This window comes from Taudactylus pleione, unplaced genomic scaffold, assembly GCF_031769625.1.
Source record: "Taudactylus pleione unplaced genomic scaffold, aTauple2 ptg000004l, whole genome shotgun sequence".
NCBI classification, from domain to species: Eukaryota; Metazoa; Chordata; class Amphibia; order Anura; family Myobatrachidae; genus Taudactylus; species Taudactylus pleione.
In genome coordinates, this window is record NW_028284407.1 from 4,841,954 (window position 1) to 4,864,496 (window position 22,543).

Genomic DNA, 22,543 nt, shown 5'->3' on the forward strand with positions numbered 1-22,543 from the left:
CTCACGTGACCCGTCTTGTCCGTAGTGCCACATTGCCGATGCCATCCATGTCCTCCCTTAAGGATGCTACGGACCGCAAGGTAGAAATCTGCCTGAAGTCCGCTTATTCCCTTGCAGGGGGGGCAGCACGGCCGGCTATGGCCATTTGCTGGGTTGCCAGAGCGATGGAGCGCTGGGCGGATTCATTAGAGGCTTCTTTTGAATCCGACTGTCCGGCCGATCAGGCGGAGTTGATTGGCAATCTCCGTGATTCGGCCACCTACATCAACGAGGCGGCTCTAGACATTAGTACTCTGGTGTCTAGAATTTCTTCAGCAGCGGTAGCTGCTCGTCGCACCTTGTGGCTGCGATCCTGGAAGGCGGACGCAGATTCCAAGAAAGGTCTGGAAGCGTTGCCGTTTACCGGAGAAGTTCTCTTCGGTCCGGATCTGGATAAGATTGTGGCCACGCTGGCGGCAGCCAAATCTGCCTGTCTCCCGTCGGCCGCTGCTCCTTCTGGTTCGGGACCATCGTCCTTTCGGTCATCTAGGGCCCAGGGCAGGCCCAAACCACAGTCGTTTCCTCGACAGGCTGGCCCTAAGAAATCGGTCAAGCCCCGGAAGCAGGCATGGAGTACCAGACGTCCGGCCCCCAAGCCAGATGACAAGCCTGCGGCCTGACGGTCCGGGCCTCCCTTTGGGGGATCCCAGGGTGGGAGGCCGCCTGCTACAGTTCGCCCAGTGTTGGTCGACCACTACGACAGACACTTGGGTTCTGGAGGTGGTTTCCCACGGATACGCCCTCTCCTTCCGGCACAGACCCCCGGCTCGCTTCTTCACCACGGGTCTCCCATCAGACCGGAACAAGGCTACGGAGCTGCGGAAGGTATTGCACACTATGCTCCAGGCTGGAGTTATAGTGGCGGTTCCATTCTCCCAGAGGGGCCAGGGTTTCTATTCAAATCTATTTTTGGTACAGAAACCCAATGGGTCATATCGTCCGATACTCAACCTCAAAGCACTCAACAAGTCTTTGCGGGTCCCGAAGTTTCGGATGGAGACCCTACGGTCCATCATTCTGGCGCTGGAACCTGGGGACTACTTGGTGTCATTGGACATACAGGACGCTTACCTGCATGTCCCTATTCTTTGGCGCCATCAACAGTTCCTCAGGTTTGCAATCAGCAGCGACCACTTCCAGTTTCGGGCGTTACCTTTTGGCCTGGCAACAGCACCACGTGTTTTCACCAAGGTGATGGCGGTCATGGCGGCTTCTCTGCGGCTGCAGGGAGTCCGCATGTTGCCGTATTTGGACGACCTGTTATTGGTGGCAGGATCTCCAGAGCTCCTGTTACGCCACTTGGACCTGACCATTGCACTGCTGCAACGGCACGGCTGGCTAATCAACTGGCAGAAGTCCACTCTAATCCCGTCTCGGAGGATTCTGCATCTTGGAGCCTTATTGGACTCGGGACAGCAAAGGATCTTCGTGACGGAGGACAAGATCTCTGCTTTACAGTCAAGGGTGCGCAGTTGTCTGCACAGCCGCCGGGTGTCCTTACACTCGGCGATGAGGTTACTGGGCTCCATGGTGTCGGTGTTCGACATGGTGGAATACGCCCAGTTTCACTCCAGACCTCTGCAGCACCTGATCCTGTCCAAGTGGAACGGGCTGACTCAGTCTCTGAAGTCCCAGACGATTGTGCTCACCCAGGAGGTTCGCCTGTCCCTTACGTGGTGGTTACAGACGACCCACCTCAACAAGGGACGTCCGTTCTGGGTTCCAAATTGGGTCCTGTTGACAACGGATGCCAGTCTTCGGGGCTGGGGAGCAGTTTCGGGTCCACACTTGTTCCAGGGCAGGTGGACGCCGACAGAAGCGGAGCTTCCAATAAATATCTTGGAACTCCGTGCGGTCTTCAATGCTCTCCAGCAGGCACAGCGGTTTCTCCAGGGTCGCCCGGTGCAGGTCCAGTCGGACAACGCTACCACCGTGGCCTACATAAACAGGCAAGGAGGAACTCGCAGTCGGGCGGCTCTCGTAGAGGTCTCTCGGATCCTGGTTTGGGCGGAGCGCAATCTTCCGGCCATATCAGCGGTCTTCATCCCGGGAGTGCTCAATTGGGAGGCGGACTTTCTAAGTCGCCAGGACGTTCATCCGGGGGAATGGTCCCTGCACCCGGACGTTTTTCAACTACTGGTGGACAGGTGGGGTCTTCCAGAAATCGACCTCATGGCGTCCCGGCACAACAACAAGTTGCCGGTGTACGGGTCTCGCACAAGAGACAAAGGGGCGTCTCTGGTGGATGCTCTGTCCGTCCGGTGGACGTTCCGGTTCGCATACCTGTTCCCTCCGGTCTCCCTTCTTCCACGGGTAATCCGGAAATTCAAACAGGAAGGAGGGACGCTCCTGTTGATAGCTCCCGCGTGGCCCAGACGGCACTGGTTCTCAGACCTTCAGGGTCTGTCCGTGGACATTCCTCTGCGGTTGCCGCTACGACCGGACCTTCTGTCTCAGGGTCCTTGCCTTCACCCGGACCTGACTCGGCTGTCTTTGACGGCGTGGCTGTTGAGACGGCCATGCTGAGGTCCCGGGGGTTTTCCAGCTCTGTGGTGCGTACCATGTTACGAGCTCGGAAACCGTCTTCCGCGAGGATATACCATCGCGTGTGGCATACGTTCTTCCAGTGGTGTCGACCGAGAGGTTATGCACCGCGGGAGTTTCGTCTGTCTCGGATTCTCGCCTTCCTGCAAGCGGGACTAGATCATGGGCTTCGCCTTGCTTCTTTGAAGGTACAGGTTTCGGCCCTATCTGTCTGGTTTCACCGTAGGATTGCTACAATCCCGGATGTGCGCACCTTTATGCAGGGTGTTCTCCGCATTCAGCCGCCCTTTGTTCCACCTGTGGCGCCTTGGGATTTGGCTGTGGTCCTGAGGGCTCTCCAAGGACCGCCGTTTGAACCACTGGGCTCAGTGGATCTTAAATGGCTAACAGCTAAGACTGTTTTCCTTCTGGCCATTGCTTCGGCCAGACGTGTTTCTGAGTTAGGGGCTCTTTCTTGTAGACCCCCTTTCTTGGTTTTTTATGGGAACAGGGCAGTGCTCCGCACTCGGCCCGAGTTTCTTCCCAAAGTTATTTCCCAGTTTCATATTAACGAGGAAATAGTTGTTCCGGCCTTTAACTCACCGGGTCTTTCCGTGGGTGAGGCCTCATTGGATGTTGTGCGGGCCTTAAGGACTTATGTTGACCGCACTTCTTCGTTTAGGAAGTCGGACGCTTTGTTTGTCCTCTTTGGCTTCCGTAAAAAGGGTTGGCCTGCTTCAAAGCAAACTTTGGCAGCCTGGATCCGTATGGCTATTTCTGAAGCTTATCTTCATGAAGGCCTACCGGTCCCTCCTTCTCTGAAGGCTCATTCCACTAGGTCTGTGGGTCCTTCGTGGGCAGCTCGACGTGGTGCCTCGGCAGTTCAGATCTGCAAGGCTGCTACGTGGTCTTCTGTCCATACCTTCGTGAGGTATTACAGGTTTGACACCTTCGCCTCTCAGGATGCTTCCTTCGGGCGGCGGATTCTCCTTTCTGCACAGGAGCGTCCCCACCCTTAAAGGATACTGCTTTGGGACATCCCCAAGGTATCCTGTGGATACCCTATGGACCCTGAAGTAGAAAATATGAGATATGGTAAGAACTTACCCTTGTTATCTCTATTTCTACGAAGTCCATAGGGTTCCACAGGACTCCCGCCCTGTCGCACCTGTGCTGCAGATGGGCTTTGCTCTGGTCACCGGTTTTCCGTCTCCCTCTGGTGAGAATGTGATTCTTGTATGTGTCCAGATCTTTGTTCTCTCTCTTCCTTCTCCTCCTCCGGCCTATGGCTTGGTAACTAACTGAGGTGCCTTGGCCCGGGGGCGGGGTATAGGAGGGGGACCTAGTGCATCCTGGGAGGCTGAAAGCTTAACTCTTTGGTGCCCTGCGACTGACGTCACACCTATACCCCAAGGTATCCTGTGGAACCCTATGGACTTCGTAGAAATAGAGATAACAAGGGTAAGTTCTTACCATATCTCATATTATTATATAATTTCTGATGTAACTAGGGATGCTATACATCCCGGATTTACCGGGAACATCCAGGAATCTGGACGCGCATCCCGGGGTCCTGAACATTGTGTTCAGGACGCACTAGTGTCCCAGTTTGTGGCAGGAAATATAGGGAGGAAGCTGCCTGGTGAGAGGTGACATAGGTGTAACTACAGGGTACAGGGTAGAGCTTATTTCCCCTTCTCGCTAGGGACCTGGAAGTGACGTGAGTGAGGGTGGAAGTGCAGTTCATGCCCATTAAGGCCACCTAGAGAAGAGAGTTGTCCCCTAGCAGGCTCGGTGGCTCGCATCGCTCGCCAGAATATTATATTCCCCCTCTAAGCCCACATGGATAGTAGGGAATGACGTTGTACAGTAGCTGATGAAATCAGGGTCCTCTCCGCGAAGGGAATTTAGACATTACCGTAACTACAGGGTGGTTTGGGTATCCACAGGACCACCCATTACCAGTAGGGGGCACTGGCACAGGGGTATGGCTTGGGCTTGGAGAGAGGATTATAAACAGCACTTCCGATTCCACTATACAGAGATGAGTGGAGGCAGCCAGAGGCATTGCCAGACCCGGCGTGTGACGGTTTCTGGATGCCTTAAATGTAACCGCTGCCCTGCTCTCAGCTAGTAGTCGGCATGCAGTGGAGAATGCAGATGGTGAGCGCAGACAGTTCCTCACTGCCTGAGTGTCCCTTCCCCCTCATGTCACGCAGTGCAAACCAAGCCCCTTTACTCCTCTGGTCCCGAAGCTACCCAGTTAGTACTTAGGCTTCACAGTACAGCTCAGTACACACTTTGCGCCCACACTAAACCGTGTAGGCAATATATTTATATTCCGCTAATATATATATTTATATTTCACTGTATGATAATGTATATGTAGTGGGTGCACTATAAGGGGCATACATAGTGGGTGTGCTATAAGGAGTATACATAGTGGGTGTACTATAAGGGGCATACGTAGTGGGTGGACTATAAAGGACATAAGTAGTGGGTGTACTATAAGGGGCATACGTAGTGGGTATACTATAAGGGCATACATAGTGGGTGTACTATAAAGAGTATATGTAATGGGTGTACTATAAGGGGTATATGTAGTGGGTGTACTATAAGGGGCATATGTAGTGGGTGTACTATAAGGGGCATATGTAGTGGGTGTACTATAAGGGACATAAGTAGGGGGTGTACTATAAGGGGCATATGTAGTGGGTGTACTATAAGGGGTATATGTAGTGGGTGTACTATAAGGAGTATATGTAGAGGGTGTACTATAAGGGGCATACCTAGTGGGTGTACTATAAAGGGTATACGTAGTGGGTGCACTATAAGGGGCATGTGTAGAGGGTGTACATATAAGGGGCATACGCAGTGGGTGTACTATAAGAGGCGTATATACTGGGTGTACTATATGGGGCATATGTAGTGGGTGTATTATAAGGGGCATACATAGTGGGTGTACTATAAGAGGCGTATATACTGGGTGTACTATAAGAGGCATATGTAGTGAGTGTACCATAAGGGGTATATGTAGTGGGTGTACTATAAGGAGTATATGTAGTGGGTGTACTATAAGGGGCGTATGTAGTGGGTGTACTATAAGGGGTGTATGTAGTGGGTGTACTATAAGGGTCATACCTGGTGGTTGTACTATAAGGGGTATACGTAGTGGGTGTACTATAAGGGACATATGTAGTGGGTGTACTATAAGGGGTATATGTAGTGGGTGTACTATAAGGGACATATGTAGTGGGTGCACTATAAGGGTCATACATAGTGGGTGTACTATAAGGGGCATATGTAGTAGATGTACTATAAGGGGCATACGTAGTGGGTGTACTATAAGAGGCGTATATACTGGGTGTACTATAAGTGGCATACATAATGGGTGTACTCTAAGAGGCATACATAGTGGGTGTACTATAAGGCATATATGCTGGGTGTACTAAAAGGGGCATACATAGTGGGTGTACTATAAGGGGTATACATAGTGGGTGTTCTATAAGAGGCGTATATACTGGGTGTACTATAAGGGGCATATGTAGTGGGTGTACTATAAGGGGTATATGTAGTGGGTGTACTATAAGGGACATATGTAGTGGGTGCACTATAAGGGACATATGTAGTAGGTGTACTATAAGGGACATAAGTAGTGGGTGTACTATAAGGAGTATATGTAGTTGGTGTACTATAAGGAGTATATGTAGTTGGTGTACTATAAGGGGCATATGTAGTCGGTGTACTATAAGAGGCATATGTAGCGGGTGTACTATAAGGGACATATGTAGTGGTTGTACTATAAGGGTCATATGTAGTGGGTGTACTATAAGGGGTATATGTAGTGGGTGTACTATAAGGGGCATATGTAGTCGGTGTACTATAAGGGGCATATGTAGTGGGTGTACTAGAAGGAGTATATGTAGTGGGTGTACTATAAGGGGTATATGTAGTGGGTGTACTATAAGGGGTATATGTAGTGGGTGTACTATAAGGGGCATATGTAGTGGGTGTACTATAAGGTGTATACGTAGTGGGCGTACTATAAGGGGCATACGTAGTGGGTGTACTATAAGGGGCATATGTAGTTGGTGAACTATAAGGAGTGTACGTAGTGGGCGTACTATAAAGGGCATACGTAGTGGGTGTACTATAAGGGGCATATGTAGTGGGTGAACTATAAGGAGTGTACGTAGTGGGCGTACTATAAAGGGCATACGTAGTGGGTGTACTATAAGGGGCATATGTAGTGGGTGTACTATAAGGAGTATACGTAGTGGGTGTACTGTAAGGGGCATACGTAGTGGGTGTACTATAAGGAGTATATGTACTTGGTGTACTATATGGAGTATACGTAGTGGGTGTACTATAAGGGGCATACGTAGTGGGTGTACTATAAGGAGCATATGTAGTGGGTGTACTATAAAGGGTATACGTAATGATTGTACTATAAGAGGCATATGTAGCGGGTGTACTATAAGGGACATATGTAGTGGTTGTACCATAAGGGTCATATGTAGTGGGTGTACTATAAGGGGTATATGTAGTGGGTGTACTATAAGGGACATACGTAGTGGGTGTACTATAAGGGGCATACGTAGTGGGTGTACTATAAGGGGTATATTTAGTGGGTGTACTATAAGGGGCATATGTAGTGGGTGTACTATAAGGGACATAAGTAGTGGGTGTACTATAAGGGACATAAGTAGTGGGTGTACTATAAGGAGTATATGTAGTGGGTGTACTATAAGGAGTATATGTAGTGGGTGTACTATAAGGGACATATGTAGTGGGTGTACTATAAGGGGCATATGTAGTGGGTGTACTATAAGGAGTATATGTAGTGGGTGTACTATAAGGGACATATGTAGTGGGTGTACTATAAGGAGTATATGTAGTGGGTGTACTATAAGGGACATATGTAGTGGGTGTACTATAAGGGGCATATGTAGTGGGTGTACTATAAGGAGTATATGTAGTGGGTGTACTATAAGGGACATATGTAGTGGGTGTACTATAAGGAGTAATTGTAGTGGGTGTACTATAAGGGACATATGTAGTGGGTGTACTATAAGGGGCATATGTAGTGGGTGTACTATAAAGGGTATACGTAATGAGTGTACTATAAGGGGCATATGTAGTCAAAGACAAAGCATCTTCCCATCATTGGATCTATGTACACTATGTCCCTCCAGCATTGATTCAGGCACCATTTCACATTGGATATCCGACATACAGATGTAGCCGGCTACATCGTTGCCACGTTACATGAGTACGGACACGCACCTCGTGGCATTGCGTGGCTCTCGCCTAGCCGTTACTAAGCGTGGCCGGTGTTCACCCATGGCAGTCTATGGCGAACATTTCTAAAAATTCTCACTTTAGCAAGTATACCCTTATGTGTACACAAATTAGACCTGTCAATACAGCCATTTATGCATCGTTAGCAAGGGAGGATTAAGCAGTAACTAGCACAGAACCATGGGGAAATTAAAATGTCATGACACTGTGGGGTCTATGTACTAAGCCTTGAAGAGAGATAAAGGGGATGGAGATAAAGTACCAAGCAATCAGCTCCAACCTGTCATTTTTCAAACACAGCCTGTAACATGACAGTTTGGAGCTGATTGGTTGGTACATTCCCTTTACCTCTTCCCAAAGCTTAGTACATAAACCCCTGTATGAGCTATAGAAATCGGAGCTGCAGAAGTGAATGGTATGGGTGAATGCAGGATATCAATTGTTTAAAATGTATTTAAGAATGAATCCAACCCTTGGTGACAGGTGATAATCTTGTAATTGTCACAGTGTGAAGTTATTTGTTTAGTTTATTTTGCACAGTTAAATTAGCTGAAGTTACTGTTAAACAATTATATACCTTATGTATGAGGTGCATCACCTAAATTAAGAATAAAGCAAATGGGTAATTATTAAATCTGATGTATTTAATAGTGAAAAAAAAGGTCCTTTCAGCAGCCTAAAGGTGAATATATGCCAGGTGTGGTGTAGTAATAAATAACATACTCTTTTTTTTTTTTTTAAGTGCAACCAAAATAAAAATATGTAAAACTCAGGGTATGACAACAATATAAATATAAACTATATAATATCTAACTGTCCCTTCATATACCTCCAATACTACCATGTAGCTAATACAGCTTCAAACGCTGCCAGGATGCCAATTTGCTATATAGTTTCATATGCCGCCATTTAATATATAGAGGAATGTGGGATAGATTTGTCTGGTTTGTTTGTATTGTGCTATATGTGTGTTCTGTTCTGTGCTTGATGTATTTTGTACAATGTTTTAAATAAGTTGTATTTTATGTATTCTGTTTTTTTCCCCTATTGAGTATCGCTGTGGAATATTGTTTAATTTTATTACAAAAATAATATATGATTTGGCTTCTTGAAACTTCAGACTAACAGGTGGAGCCTTGGGTACAGCAGAGTTGTTGCTCCTCCCCATTTTTTTTTTGCTCCTCCCCTTCTGTCTCTGTCTATTTAAAAGTAAAGAGTTTGAAACTTGGGGACAATGTGGCAGTAAGCAGTTGGGGGCTCGTCTCAGACAAAAGGTCGTCCATTTAAATAAGTGACAGGGGCCCATCGTGGGTCATAGGTGTGTCACTTGATAGGTCTACATGAAGTAATCATACTTCACATTTCAGGTTTAATATTGCTTATATTACATTCTCAGCCCTAACCATGTGCTGTCCATTATTTTCTAAGTGAGTAACCCGAGCCTATTAATAGCTATGAAAATCACACAAGGCTCATAAGGCTGGGTGTCACATTAGTCTTCATGTAGCAATAAAATAGAAATTCATAAAAATAGTGTAAATGGTTTTGCAAACATTTTAATGACTTATTTGACCAGGATCTGAGCACCTTTCTGCCATCAGTCTTATGTGGCCCAGAAATTTAATATGGACATGAATAGAGAAAACTCTGGAGAATCAGATCATCAGTGCCAAGAGGGTTTCAGGAGATGATCCGTGCTGACCTTGATGGAGGCTGTGAGCGACCCACTTGTGTGATTAGGTTAGTGAGGACAGGACTGCTAGTGACAGGTGCGGGGTCATGTTGTGAGGGCAGGAATGGAGGTAAGAATAAATGTACAGACTGAGACATAGACAGTGGAAGGAGATTTAAGAATCCTATGCTCTTAATATCCTCCAAGACAAGTGACATTTGGAAGGGATATCACTCATCAAATGTCAAAGTGACATCTCTGGGCAAGAAAAACAGCATACACAATAAGGGGTTATGACAGTATATTACTAGCCAGCAATGTGCTTCATTCACAGATTTTGTTATATGTTAAAGTTAAAACTAAATAAAAAGCCAAATTGTTGGTCTACTATACTGTATATAAAACATGGATATTGCTTTGTGTTAAACGTAGCACAATGTAATTAAGTGACACAACCAGTCTGCATAATGTCTTTTCTATGTCTCATAGAAACTTCCCAGCAAGTTCAAGAAGATCTATGCAGAATTTGAAAATTTAATGGTGAGTGAAATATACATTGATGTTGTGTTTTTATGCTATAGGGAACACTGGCTGCTTGGGCCTATGTACAGGGAACACTGCACCAATCTGTGTAGTGTCACTTATGGGAAGGCACACATAGGCACTATTGCAGACCTGTGGTGCTTGTGATAGGTGAAACAGGAAAGGGAGAGGCAGGATTTCTTATTTCGGGAGGGGGCGGGGGGAGTAATTGTAGTAGTAGTCTGTATTTTGTAAAGGAGTACAATCAGTAGCTCAGCTGATGATATAAATACATCTTTCTAGCCTGTTCTGAGTGCCAGAAATGAACTGAATGTACAATACTTCTAACGCTACTGTTTTGTATTTAAGGACCCATCACGAAATCACAGAGCTTACAGACTGACAGTGGCTAAGCTGGAGCCGCCAATCATTCCTTTCACACCTTTACTAATTAAAGGTAGTTTTACATTATAACCACTTAACTGCCGATTTTTTTTTTCCCACAAAACCGCGCAGAATTTATTTAATTTTTTTCATTATTTAATAAGGTTGTTAAATAATTTTTAATAATATATTCAAATATTTTATTTATTAAATAAAAATTAAATATCTAGGGGTGTGTAAATAAATTCCAATAGACCCTGCAGTGGTCATAAATGCTAGTAAACATTACTCCCCCCTTAATAATAAAAACAATCCAATTTGTTTGCACCCCCTCCTCCTACCCTGCGACTAGTTCATTTTTAAATTATTTTACCACCCATCCCCCCTCCGGCCTCATAATACTTTCTTTTATCCCTCCCCCAACCCCACTTATACTAGATCCCTTCCCCATGGGCATATAACCCCCTTCTCCACATGCAGAGCGGAATGGAGCTTGTGTCAGAGGGGACTGATGATCAGTCCCCTCTGCAGCAGCTGATCTGTGCATTTGGAAAGATCAGGCAAATAGTGCTTGGAGGGAAACTAAGTTCCCCTCCTCGCACTGTGATCCCCTAACATGCCCCTGGAGTGCTGTCCGCACTGCGTTCTGTGCCGCGATATCATCACTTCCAGGGGTTCCAAGGAGTCAGAGAAGATCTGTTCTGCAGTAGTGCATAGCGGATCTCCCCTTCCAGAGAGCGGGGCACCGTGGTCACATGTGATGCACCCTTGGCAGGTGAAGCGCTTCTGGCTGTGGTTGCACCACATGTGACGTCGCCAAGTAAGGGGTTAAATATATAAAATGAAAGCCGTGGATGTTTGTCCTGTTTATGTTTGCTTATCTGACGTAGGTAAAAGCACATTTTAATGGTGTTCTGAGGGAGATATGTCAGATAATAGTGTATTTACAGACTTTTTAGAATTTTTCCGTTAAACTTTCCCTTTTGGTCTTTCAAATATTCCGCTTATGCCAATGGCGCTAGTGCTTATTTACTGTGCAGGATGAAAGCGTCAGTAGATGGAGGGAGGGGCGTCCTAGTTCAGCTGCAAATCGACGTGTATAAAACAAATAAGAGGCAAAAATGTAGGCAGCATTTTCCCTGCATACATGGAGAAAAAAAAAAACCTCCAAAAACATTTCTATCTCTTATAATGCAGCATGGTCCAAACTGCGCAGCCTCTCCCTGTACTTCCACAGATTTATGCTTGAAATTGACACTATCTCCTACATCTGCATCACCTGCTAATCTTGTCTCTCTATTCATTTCCAGATATGACTTTCACCCATGAGGGAAACAAAACTTTCATCGACCATCTGATAAACTTTGAGAAAATGGTAGGTTTCCCATTGCCGCTGATGAATAAAGATAGCCTTTGTAACCACCGGAAGATGGAATTTATATTCCCTGGTATAATAAAATAATTGTTACATTGCCCCCGCAAGAGATTAGAAATAAACAGCTTACACTAAGCACAGCAATATGTGCTTATTGGAAGATATTTGTTCCATCCCATCTGTGCACATTCCTCATTTGTAATGCTAAATCACAGTTTAAGTAATGTCATTATGTAAATTCATTCTAACTTATATATTTAACTTTAAACATGTCTTTAACCTCCTTGACTCATTAAGCTAAAGTGGCATTAGTGTGCTGCATTGCTTTTTGTAGGAATGAGATTTGGTAATGATTTGAGGATACAAGTACAGTAGTATTTTGTTTAGTGAAAATTGTGTTTTTTGTTTTTTTTTGTAAAAACATTTACCTTTATGCAGTATATTGTTCATTGCTCACTGTATATTGCCAAGAGCAATGCATTTTTTTATAGTGCCACAGGGCTTGTGGGGGCTCCAGGACAACTAAGTTGTAGGGGCTCCCTTCAAGCCACAAGCAGCCTACATAGCCATCCCCTCCTCCCCCCTTGCCACACGGAGCCTACATAGATCTCCCACCCACCCCTTTTGGCCACACAGAGTCTGCCGACCCCCCTTCCCCCTAGCCACCTGGAGCCTGTGAAGCTGAAGGGTGATTTACTCTCCCGGGAGTCCGTGGGACTCCCCAAAAATTCTATAATCCACTGACGTTTCGACTTAGTAGACAAGTATTCTCTAACACATCTACCAAGCTGGCATTTCTAGACTGAGCAAAGTTTTTGTTATTAAATGTTTAACAAACTATGGGCCTGATTCACTACGGGTCGCTATTGCGATCGCAGCTGTGATTACGCACGCAGACCCGCTTTGAAAATGTGCTAATGACTGCAATCACAATGCCGTCGCACAGCCAGCATAGAGACACCCACTACCGCTATCTCACATCAGTGAGTACACAACCTGCGTATGCCATCGCGGTGACTAATTTATGCACGCCCATGTAACGGCATACATACAGACAGACACGCCTGCATTTCTCCAACTACTTCCCCGTCACCACCCACGGAATCGGTAAGATTTACCGCCGGACCCATGCCCGGCGGTTGGAATCCCGACAGCGGCATCCCGGCAGAGGTGGAAATCCCAATCGTCCAAGGTAAGTATTCTTTAACCTAATTCTACCCCCTAATCCTAACCCTCCCTTAGGGGTGCCTAACCCTAACCTTCCCCCTCAGTGCCTAACCTTAATCCCCCCTCTAAGTGCCTAAACCTAGCCCCCCCTTGCCTGCTGCCTAAACCTAAGTCCCCCGGAGGGGTGCCTAACCCTAAATCCCCCCCCCCCCCGGGGGTGCCTAACGCTAACCCCCCCTTCCCCTAGCCTAAGCCTAACCTCCCGGGGGGGTGCCTAACCCTAAATCCTCCTCCCCCGGGAACCCTAAACCCAACCCTCCGGCCCCCCGCGGCTATCAGCGCCCGGCGTCCCTTCGATCGGGATGCCAGGCGCCGGTCTCCCGGCGTCGGTAAAGTGACAAGTGTCTAGATTAAGACGCCTGTCATTTAACCCTCGCCGGGATTAAGCAGTCGGGAATCCGGCTATCGGGATTAGGTCCGCCGCCTTCCCAACTGCATACCCCACCCACAAACGCTCAAAGCCTGTTACTCTCTCAGCAGTGGATTCCTATATGCATAGGTGATCGCAGTGTGATCACAATGCTAACTCACGCACCCGCACTGTGGTGCAAACGCATGCGCAGTACACACGATTGGCCAATCCGCGTACGCTGTTGCAGTTGCGATCTGTAATGAATCGGGCTCTATATTTGCACTACTTATCACTTGTGACTTTGGCAAGGGGTAGTCCTGTTGGTGTAGTAATCTAAACCAGTGGTTCCCAGACTTTTTTGAATCATGGCGCCCTAGAGTATCAGAAATGTTTTCACGGCATCACTAAGTTTAAGTTTGTTATTGAGAAATTCAGAAAAAAATGTAGTAAAATAGTAAAGTGAAGTAAATTGCGCTGACCTGTCATCCTTAGGGTCAGTTATGTGCTGGTGGACAGGTTTGCGCTTCTCTTTGTTTACATATTTACAGTACATTGGCCATAATTTGATTGACCACCAACCTGAGGCACCCCTGCAAATCTCCCAAGGCACCCCAGGGTGCCGCAGCGCACAGTTTGGGAACTTTTTTAAAAAAATTTGACACTGAATACTTTAAGGGGACATTACAAAGGCTGCAGGCTATTTATTTATTCTGCACCCCTAAACCCCAATTCTGCACTTTTTTTCGCCATGTATAACATGGTGAAAACTTATCCCCGTTTTTTAACAAAGACTTTTCGCACCTGCGAAAAATCTTTGAAATTGAATACGGCGATAATTGAAACAGGCGAAAATTACGTCATCCGTTTTCGCCTCAAATTGAATACGGCCCTATGTGGGTTGGCAGTTTGCAGAGTAGTGTTAGCGGATATAAAGGAATAAGGAAAAAATCTTAAAATAGTGCTTCTGTGTAACTCATATACAATATAATAAAAATATACAATATATCTTAAAAATATTTTAAGGACGTCACCATAAAACAAACAAATAGGCATAAATTGTAGCAATTATCTTTATTATTAACCAAAATTTTATAATTTATTTCATTCTAGCCACATTGAAATTTATTATATTCTGGGGCAGTGAATACATTGAGGTTAACTCACTGTATCCGAAACTAAGAAGATAGCTATGGGTAGAGTACAATCAGTTAAAAAATTAGCAGAGCCACCAGAAAAAACCAAGGGGGGAGTGGGGGGTTTATTCAAGGGAGGTTTTTCTAGATCTCCGTCATTTTTACATTTTTGCATCACTTAATAAATATGAAATTTAGTAACTACCACAGTACACAGCACCTTCATGATTTTTTACCATTAATAAGCCTCCGGATTTATCAATGGGTGACTTTAAAAATCGCAGAAAAATTGCCACAACATCTTTCAAAACAAAATAAATATTTGGGACAGGTGAGGTGCATGAAACCACTGCCATTTTTTACTATCTTTACTTCACAATCACATAAAAAAAAACCCCAAAAGAACCCTCTCCAAATGTATTAGCAGAAGTCACGGGAAAAAAAAATAATAATAAATTCATCTCTATATGTTATTATGAAATACATTGTCCTTACTAGCATATTCAAAATATGTGGTATTATAATCAGAATCAATAATGGGGCCCTCTTTGACGGACGAGAGACAGTTCCTGAGTGGCTGGCCATCTATGACATGGGCGAGTACCCAACCATTAACTCGTTCCAGGCTGAGAGAAGTCAAGAAGCTCACTGGGGGCTGATACAGACCCGCTCGCGAGCGCTGAGCGCTCGCAAGCGGGTCGATGTTGGCCCAGTGCGCATGCGCACGAGGGAGCCGGCTTCGTCGTGCGCATGCGGGAGACCCACAAAGGGGGTGTGCTGTCGATGGTGAGTGACAGCCCGCCCCCTTTGGTGGACGTGGCTGCCCAGACCGAGGCGTTCCCTTGGGAACGCCTACCGTCTGGGGCCGGCCCCAATGACATCACAAGTGATGTCAGTGGGAGTGCTCTCGGCTCTGATAGAACCAAAAGCACTCCAGGGCTTGCGGCAACGAGACCCTACCACAAGGGTCTCGTCGCAAGCCCGATGGTCGCAATGGTCTTGACCATTGCGACCATCTTTTTGGCCGCTCGCTATAGCTGTGGGTGGTCACCCACAGCTATGTGAGCGGCCAGGAGGCCGCTCTAAAAAAAGAGAAGGACGGCCCTGATTCAGAGCGAGCGCTCTGTCAGAGTGTCCGGCTCTGAATCAGGGCCTCTGTACAGTCAGTGTGTTTTGTTGCTTTTTAATAACCAATGGATTAACTCAGTTCAAGATCGAAGAAAAAGTAAGAAAGGGCTTCTACTGCACTCCAGAAAATTTTAGAGGCCAATCGGAGCTACTAAATAAATTATATGGAGGACAATATTAATAAATGCTCGACCTTCAGTTTAAAATATTATGTATTTAAAACGTGTAGTAGGCGACGGGATGGCAGCACTCCGGATCCCGGCAGTCAGGGTTATGGTATCCTAACCCTCTCCGGTGCCTGAACCTAACCCCCTTCCACCCTAGTGCCTAAAGCTAACCTCCTCCTCCTTGCATCCTAAGGCTAACCCTCCCCCCCCCTAACCCAGCTACTTACCTTCGGGATTCCGGCAGTCTGGATATTGGCCCAGGGATTCTGACAGGTGTCTGGATTTTGGTGCCAGCATTCTGACCCCCGGAGTCCCCGCGGTCAGAATATTGACCGCATCCTGTAGGTGATATACTGTATAGCAGGCTATTGTAGGTATTTATTTTTACTTTTTTCCCTTGGTTTCTGATAACATTTTATTTTACTTTTGTATGGAGAGGGAGGGGAGGGGGATCCTTGCCCCTCTTCATTGCGTTTCACTCTAAGCCGCCACCAAATTCCACATACCCACTGGCGGTTTGGACATTTGAAAACCACCGTCCACATTTGTGAGTTTTAAAGCACCTCCAAAGTGCCAATCGGTAAATCCGTCCGATTTAGTATCTACATTATTTTGTATATTTTTACCAAGTTAACAAACAAAAGAAAATTAAAATTGTTCAATTCACACAACACTGTATGCACATATGTTGAAGGATCAGTTCTGGTAACTGTTTAACACTCCACGTCTTCCATCATGGGGTATTTGTAGAACTGAGGAACATTAGTCACTTAACAACCATGACACTGAGCACTTGATACATCCTAAGTGAATTTGCGAATATTTATAACAATATGAGGTCATGGCACAGGCTTTACCCTGACGATCTGATGCTGGACTGCTCCCTGTCCCTTGTGCAAGGCTCCGTGTCATTGGTGGGGAGTTATAAATAGCCGTCTGATACAAACAGCTGCTGGAGATGGTAACACGTAGTTATATAATATGCCATTATAATTAGATGTGTGAGGAGAGTAGAACAGAATGAAACTGGAAACTTGCAAGTGAGTAACACTTAATTGTATGATACTTTGCTCTTAGCAGTCAGGATTCTGGGCAATAAAATCGTATTTGCTTGGCCCATAGAATAATGAATATCTGTAGAAGGGAAATGAATATGTGTGTAACAAATGCTGAAGCACCAGCCAGGAGCCATTTAAGGACTGATGTTAGAACCATGCATTAATGCTCAAGAGCCTAAGGGGGAAATGTATCATACCTTATAAAGGGTAGAGGTGGAGGTGTACCCATAGCAGACACCATGAAAAGAAAAAAAATATGTATTTGTTAATATTAAACCATGAGGTTTATTGCTAATATGAGTTAAAATATGAACCGTATCCCTATTTAAATGACATACAGTATGTAACCAAGCAGTAAAGGTAAAAATATACATAAAATCTCACTCAAATATACAAAGAGAAACACTATTCCCTGTGAGGATCTATTTGGGATGAGAAATGCGTTAGTGCTTCTCAGAAGTGAACTGTCTTCTTATTTGCACCCAGGGGCAGATTTCTTAAACAGACAAGTGGCGGTGTAGCCAATAGCAACCAATCAGATTCTGTCAATCATTTCTCTATTGCAGTGTAGAAAATGAGAGACAGAATCTGATTGGTTGCTATAGGCAACACCACCACTTGTCGGTTTGAGAAGCTTTAGCTCAATCAGTGTGATCGCTCCCCCCCCCCAGAGGCATAGGAGACTGCTGTGGGGGCACACACTGTGTGTTGGGCTGCTGTGATGGAGGGAGAAGGGAGGGGGACCTGGGTAAATAGTTCACGCTCCCCCCCCCCTCTCGGCGCCCCTGTCTGTCGGTAAGTATCCTAACCCTCTCCGCTACATAAACCTTACCCTTCCCTACGCAGCCTAAACCTAAGTCCCCCCCACTGCAGCCTAACCCTCCCCCCTAGTGTCTAACACTAACCCTCCCCCCTAGTGCCTAACACTAACCCTCCCCCTAGTGTAGGGGTGGGCAATAAGCGGCCTCCCAGATGTTGTAAAACCACACGTCCCAGCATGCCCTGCCACAGTTTTGCTATTTGGCCATGCTAAAAATGTTGCAATGTATGCTGGGATTTGTAGTTCAACAACAGCTGGAGGGCTGCTTATTGCCCATCCCTGCCCTAGTGCCTAACCCTGACCCCTAGCCCCACTACTTACCGTCGGGAGGCTGGTGCCAAGATTCTGACTGGTGTGGATATTTCTGTGCCGGCATTCTGAGCGCCAACAGCCCATAGATATAAACTACATCCCCATGGTTACATATGCGCATATTTCAATTCAATAGGGATACAGTTCATATTTTAATACATATTTTGCAATAAACCTGCATCGATTATTTACAAATAAAAATGAACATTTGTATTCATCCTGTTTGCGCTCACTCTTCTCGCAGTGTAATTTGTATGTCTGTTTATTGGCACTCAGCATCCCATAACTCAGGGAGCAGCATTTGGATTGATTTTTATATTCCCAGGAGTGTCTGGTTTTTCTATATTAATTCATACCCATAGCAACCAATCAGCTTCTTTAATTTTATAGACTGTACTAGATAAATGGTAGCTAGAATCTGATTGGTTGCTGTGGTTAACACCACCAATTGTCCTCTTTAGAAGGTTTGATACATTTCCCCTTATGGCTGTTTGTGACAAAGGGAGGAGGACATCATAAAACATAATGGAGCGCACAATTTATTTTACACATACCACCTAATAGTTCCGATATTGTTGAGATATTTCTGATAGACGTTCTGTTCCATGACCTTGGCCATAGATACTTATACTGTGGTGGGAAAGTTGTGAGGTATCTCACCAGTCCCGCATAGCAAAGCAGAGGTGAACAGTAGCAGGGAGAACAGGAGCTCCTTACCTGACAGCGTGATAGAGCCCGAGATCGGTACAGTTGGGAGGTATGGGTATAATACATTGTGCCCAGGGGCATCTTAAGAGAGGAGGGGGCCCGTGTGCACTCCCCGTGCAGGGCCCCCTCCTCTCTCCCCGGTGGCCACCAGCCACCGAAGCCTTAGTAGACTCCGGGCACTAGAGTGTACCTGGAGTCTACTGCGCAAGCGCAGAACACCGGGAAAGTGGCCGCGAATGGTGCGAACAACAAACAAGCGAAGATGGAGAAAGCAAAACTGGAGAAAAGTCTTCTTCATCCCAGACCAGGAGAAAAAAAAATAAATCGTATTTTTGGCTAAAAATGTGGGGATTAATTTCAGAACCCTTTGGACCCCCCCCCCTCCAATGATAAATTACCCAATTTTCTTTTCGTAATTTGTGTACTTTGTCAAAAAAAACAACCGCGCAAATTTTGGGTGCAAAAAAAACCTGTTGAAAATGGTTTTAACGTATTGGGTCTGATTTTTCGGGGGCGGTAGGGATGCATCAAGTGTTTTAATAATCGCACGCGGTCGCAGCAGGCGTTTATTTAACGGTTTTAAAATTGCGGGTTTTTAGCGACACGAAAATATACTTGCACCCAATTTACGTGGACCAGTATTTTCCTGGAAAAAAATTGCTTTCTATCATTTTCCAATTTTTTTTTCATTTTTTTTTTCAACCCAAATTCGCATGGTAATCTTTTACGACCAAGTATGCAACTTACGATTTTTTTTTTTGGGGGGGGGGGGTAATATATAATCAGGAGTATCCAAGGGGTTCTGAAGGAAATCCCCACATTTTTAGCCAAAAAATAGGGATTAAGCATTTTTTCTCTCCTGGTCTGGGATGGAGAAAACTTTTCTCCAGTTTTTTTTGTCTCCATTTTTGCCTGTTTGCCGTTTTTACATTTTTTTTTTTTATTGCGAAAACGGACGTCTTTGCCGCTTTTTTTCGAAAACGGACGTTTTCAACGGTTTTTGGGTGAAAATCGCCCGATTTCGCAGACGGCAAAAATACTGCCATTTTCACAGTTAATTGAATACGGCCCATGGTCGGAAGCACTGCGACCAGTCAGAAGAAACTGTCAGTACATTTTGACAGAGAAACATGTTAAGGATGGACGCTTCGTTTTGATACATCACCGTGATACTGATCACTGAGTCTTCTGGAATGCACTCACAGCCCCTGGTGCTAATAAGAACAAGCATTATTTAAACCTACTTGTAAGGACGTATTCGGTATGAAAAGCCGGCTGGCGCATGACCGGCAGTTCGATTCCCGGCTGCGGCAGCCTGACAAAACAGCAGAGCCCGGCAGCGGAAGCCCGACAGCGCTGGAAATCCTGACCGTCCCTAAGGTAAGTATAAACTAACCTAACCAACCCCCCTAACAATAACCCTCCTTAGGGGTGCCTGACCCTAACCTCCCCCCCAAGTGCCTAACCCTAACCTCCCCCCTCTAAGTGCCTAATCCTAACCCTCCCTCCCCCCTAGCCTAACCCTAACCCTCCCGGGGGGTGCCTAACCCTAATTCCCCCCCGGGTGCCCTAAACCTAACCCTCCTCGCGGCCGTCCGCTCGCGGCACCCAGCATCCCTTCGATCGGGATGCCGGGCGCCTGTCTCCCGGCGTCGAGAAGATGACTGACCGTCCCTAAGATCCTGACCGTCCCTAAGGTAAGTATAAACTAACCTAACCAACCCCCCTAACAATAACCCTCCTTAGGGGTGCCTGACCCTAACCTCCCCCCCAAGTGCCTAACCCTAACCTCCCCCCTCTAAGTGCCTAATCCTAACCCTCCCTCCCCCCTAGCCTAACCCTAACCCTCCCGGGGGGTGCCTAACCCTAATTCCCCCCCGGGTGCCCTAAACCTAACCCTCCTCGCGGCCGTCCGCTCGCGGCACCCAGCATCCCTTCGATCGGGATGCCGGGCGCCTGTCTCCCGGCGTCGAGAAGATGACAGGTGTCTAGATATTAGATGCCTGTCATTTAACCCTAGGCGGGATAGAGGATTTGGGAAGCCGGCGGTCGGGATTGCGGCCGCTGGCTTCCTAAACGAATCACTGACTTTTAGTGCTGCCTGAGGATTTTAAGCTGCAGCCACAGTGAGTGTAAAGATCGTGCACAAGTTCCAGTGTAACCTGTGAAGCAGCCGAAGCGGAGTATAAAGACCGGACCAGTATTCCCCTATGTGATCTGTCGGGATGAGGCTGGGTATATATACTGGGCACTTAGGGTCTGATTCAGAGCTGAACGCTCTGACCAGAGCGCTCGCTCTGAATCAGGGCCCTCCTCCATGAAAATGGAGCGGCCTCCTGGCCGCTCGTATAGCTGTGGGTGACCACTCACAGCATATGCGAGCGGCCAAAAAGATGGTCGCGATGGTCTTGACCATCGCGACCATCGGACTTGCGATGGAGACCCTGCGGTAGGGTCTCCCTGCCACAAGCCCTGGAGTGATTTTGGCTCTATCAGAGCCAAAATCACTCCCACTGACATCACTAGTGATGCAGTGGGGCCGGCTTCAGACGGTAGGCGTTCCCATGGGAACGCCTCCGTCTGGCAGGCATGCCCCCCCGGCACGCCCACCAAAGGGGGCGTGCTGTCAATCAACATCGACAGCACGCCCCCTTTGGTGCGAGACCCGGAGCGATGGAAAGCCCATCGCTCCCCGGGTCTCACGCATGCGCACGACGGAGCTCCCTCCGTCGTGCGCATGCGCAGTGGGGAACATCGACCCGCTTGCGAGCGTACTGCCGCTCGCGAGCGGGTCTGAATGACCCCCTTAGGACCTCATTCAGAGGCGGTCGGAGGATGCAAGCGGTCGCTCAGAAACTGGGCGGCTGCTTGCATCCTGACCGCCCGCCTCTGTTTCGGTCGTTAGGGTGTGGGTTTACACCCATAGCTCTAATGACCGCTTGGGTGATGGTCGCGATGGTCAGAGACCATCGCGACCATCGGGGCTTACGACGAGACCCTAGGGTAGGGTCTCACTTGTCGTAAGCCTCGGAGAGCTTCTGGCTCTGTCAGAGCCGGAAGCTCTCCACTGACATTACTTGTGATGTCAGTGGGGCCTCCCCCAAACGCCTCCGTTTGGGCTGCCACCCCCCCGGCCCGCCTTCCAAATGGGGCGAGCTGTCAAGCAACATCGACAGCTTGCCCCTTTTGGAAAGAGACCAGCTACGACCGGCGCTGTCGGTCGTAGCGGGTCTCACACATGCGCACGAGGGAGCCGGCTCCCTCATGCGCATGCGCACTGGCAAAACATTGAGGCGGCCGTGTGGTCGTAGACCTTACGGCCGCCTCTGAATAAGGTCCTTATTGCTCACAATCATGCTGCTGCCAACACGCTCTGCATTCCAACTCATCTGGATGTGGGTCTAATACTTTTAGTGCTAATCACGCAGACTCTGCCTATATGTGGAAGGGGAAATAAAAAAACTCCCTTTATTTCAGCTAAAGCAAATCATATGCTTATATATAGAGGAACTTTTATCTACGTATCCCTTTACGGAACCTACAGTATTTCTATTGATAAATTGTTTCATCATTTCCTCTGTTGGAGGTTGATACATTTAGGTGGTGTGTCTTTTTGAAGCATAAATTGGCTTTTTATTATATATATATTTTATGTATTCATTTTGTGTAATCAAATATTCTTTGTTTTTATTTGTGTGTCTATTTAACAATATATAAGCGCCCCAATTGCTATGACATGTTTACATGGCGAGCATCCTTTTTCTAGACCGGTCAGAAATGCCCACTGGGCGGCTGCCAGAAGATAATCATCCAGCAACCAGA

The 22,543-nt window shown here is 46.8% G+C and overlaps 1 protein-coding gene across 1 annotated transcript in view; it reads left to right on the forward strand.

The window, feature by feature from the left end:
- RAPGEF4 (Rap guanine nucleotide exchange factor 4) overlaps positions 1–22,543 on the forward strand; it is a 168,657-nt gene that overhangs the window by 140,514 nt on the left and 5,600 nt on the right. The window contains exons 23-25 of the mRNA XM_088468239.1: positions 10,025–10,075; positions 10,427–10,514; positions 11,752–11,816. Of these exons, the coding sequence (XP_088324365.1) occupies positions 10,025–10,075; positions 10,427–10,514; positions 11,752–11,816 (204 nt within the window). The remainder of the gene's footprint in view (positions 1–10,024; positions 10,076–10,426; positions 10,515–11,751; positions 11,817–22,543) is intronic.